The following is a 2,761-nucleotide window of genomic DNA, read 5'->3' as shown; positions in this document are numbered from 1 at the left end:
CGGTCTCATTTCCGGACTCAGGCATTTTGTGAATGAAGCAGATATTTTGGTTAAAATACATAAGTAAAAATATTTATCCGAGTATAGTATACTACCCCCCAACTTTATGGATGATGTTATGGATTTACTTTTACGTATTATACTTGAATAAATACGATAGATACACATTGCACTTTGTTTTTTTTTTCTTGTCCTTGATTTTTGTATCTATCTGTTTACATTTGTATTGTTCACTCAGTTTATTGTTACCAATAAATAAAATGGTTATAGAATACACCTGTGTGTCATCATTTATTGTGTTTTTTAATCATTGTTTACAACATAGAGACAAACAGATATTTAAAAATCACATAACATCATTCTGTTTAGCTCATTTACCTTTGACTACATAAATATAATCTTGTATTTGTGTGTGCATTTGTGTGGCCCCTGTAATTCCACCAAGTTCTATAAATCAATTTCCCTGGCCCTGTTTTCTGCAATACTTCAGTTTTTCTTTTTATTGCAGGCCTAACAATTAACTTAAACCGCTTCATTATTTGCACAGCTGAATCTGCCTCAGAGTCCAGGGATTCTGGCCAGGTATGAATAAGCACATTACACACACAAACAAAATCCCCACCTCCTCTCTGCCGTGGCCCACATACCAGGAAACCACATGTTTTGTTTGAGTTGTTAATCAAATAATCATGTTCATGCGAATCTTTGTATATAGTTGGAGGATTGACTGTGAGAATAATACAGCAGGAGACCYGAGGCAAATTGGATTAAAACACTTTTAAATGTCTTTATTGGATCACACAAATCTTTTTATGATGAATATTCACATGTTTAAAGTCTGCTGGACGTACAGCCGCACGTGGGATGATTCTCAAAGAACTCAGCAGAAAGTAACTGGTTGCTAACACTACACAAAGATATTATTAAGGCAATTAAAAATCTTAATATCCAGCTGCACTGGTAAAAATAATGAGTTTAAAAAGCCTTTGTTTTGATGGTTACGTCATCAATTTATGATTCATAAAATGAAAACATAGCAGGCTAATTATATTCAACTTGGAAGTTTTTTTCCAATCAAAATCCATCCGCTTTAACATTCTTTTAGGCTTTTTTGGTCTTTTTCCTTGTTCTTTATTCTGATGAATCTCACTTCTTTGCTCATGTTTCCATGCAAACATATTTATWTTTATATGAGTGATTGTGAAGTGATGTGGACATACCTCATGAATGTACTCTTTGGGAAGAGGTGTACCAGCTGACACCTAAAAGACAATCATAAGAATGTTGGAAACAGCTAAATWTCTCAAAACATAAACGCTGGAAGGCATTCATAATGACACAAAAGTTTTTACAGACAAACAAAACTTGTTTTTATGAGTCCGTGCTTGCAGAGGCAAGGGAAAATAACTTCAAAATATCATAACACATTTACGAATGAAATTTATTGCAAAAGTTGATAACTCTGTCCTTATTTTTGTAAATAAAAGAAAATTATTTTACATCAACAACAATCTGAATAACTATATGAAATACATGCTTTAAAGAGCACAATTTGACTTGTCTCCTTCAAGATGATCATGCCGGGCTAAAGTGGGCGTGGCCAATGAGCAAAAAAAAAAAAAAAAAACTTACGACTTGTTGCTCTTAAGTTTTTAAGTAAACACAAAAGAAAATTTATGAAATACGTATAACAAGAGCTGATGTTGGTTGAAATAGACACAAATCTGCAGGCGACCTCAGTAACTATACGGGATGACTTAACTTAATTTTGTGTATTGAGTTAGATCTGCTCAACAAGCATGTAACTGGAAACTTACATGATTGCACCACAAAACAATTTAGGTTGTTGGAGAATTTAAACCACTGATTATTTAATTGATTCTAAAAAAAACTATTTGCACAAGTCACAACACTTCCCTGAACTTACATTTGGGCCACCGCCGTGCATCTTTAGCGCTCGAACCGTTGCAACCAGCACCACCACGCTGGGCCTCAAACCTGAAGCTCGACATTTGATGTTGAAGAATTTCTCCATTCCAATGTCTGCTCCAAAACCTGCTTCGGTCACTGACAGAAAACAGACAAAACGCTTTTATTTTACACGTGTTACATATGAATCAAAAGCACACCAACATGTGTACAGATAAGCTACAGGCAAATAAAGAATGTTTAAACAGAATGGTTGACCCGATAATGACCCAATCTGTTTAAAATCCTCCCTTGTCTCCTCTGTTTTGTGTTTAAATACCAAGTTTAACCTCAGTAAAAATGTGCATCAACATGATCAGACTTCACTCTGTCTGAACGACAGGACTGTGCTGAGTAATGAGAACAATGTAAAGAGCTCTCACGAAGATAGAGGGTCTCTGAGGTGGACAGCCCCTCACAAGGGCCTCTTCAACAGAAACCAAACAAAGCGAGCAGTCCAGCTGGAATGTTGGCTTTGTTAAGATGAGGTTTCCTCTTACCTGTCATTTGGGAGTGTGCACGAGTGGGGCTGTTAGCMTTTTTACTCAGATTCAATCTTCTTTAAACGTTAGGGCGTTGGCCTACCATTATGTGTTTGACATTTGACATGTTGGGTGCCATTTCAACCGCTTAAAACGCACTTGTGTAGAGCCTTGCAGGAATGCAGCCACTTCAGCTTAAAGCAAAAATATTATCCACTATGTCACTAAAAAGGTCAACTAAAGTCTGAAAAAGCAACATAATATTTAGTCTTATTAGCAAATTAACTTAATCACTTTCACTAAAGAACAGG

The 2,761-nt window shown here is 35.8% G+C and overlaps 1 protein-coding gene across 2 annotated transcripts in view; it reads right to left on the bottom strand.

Moving 5' to 3' along the window:
• The window catches only part of mthfd1l (methylenetetrahydrofolate dehydrogenase (NADP+ dependent) 1 like), a 40,398-nt gene that overhangs the window by 10,124 nt on the left and 27,513 nt on the right, over positions 1 to 2,761 (bottom strand). For both annotated transcript variants that reach the window (XM_014011590.1, XM_014011591.1), the window contains exons 21-22: positions 1,928 to 2,067; positions 1,221 to 1,262 (exon numbers count right to left, since the gene is read on the bottom strand). In XM_014011590.1, the coding sequence (XP_013867044.1) occupies positions 1,221 to 1,262; positions 1,928 to 2,067 (182 nt within the window). The remainder of the gene's footprint in view (positions 1 to 1,220; positions 1,263 to 1,927; positions 2,068 to 2,761) is intronic.

The sequence above is a fragment of the Austrofundulus limnaeus genome, unplaced genomic scaffold, assembly GCF_001266775.1.
Source record: "Austrofundulus limnaeus strain Quisiro unplaced genomic scaffold, Austrofundulus_limnaeus-1.0 Scaffold82, whole genome shotgun sequence".
In the NCBI taxonomy this organism is placed as follows: Eukaryota; Metazoa; Chordata; class Actinopteri; order Cyprinodontiformes; family Rivulidae; genus Austrofundulus; species Austrofundulus limnaeus.
This window is presented reverse-complemented; position numbering and strand designations above follow the sequence as displayed.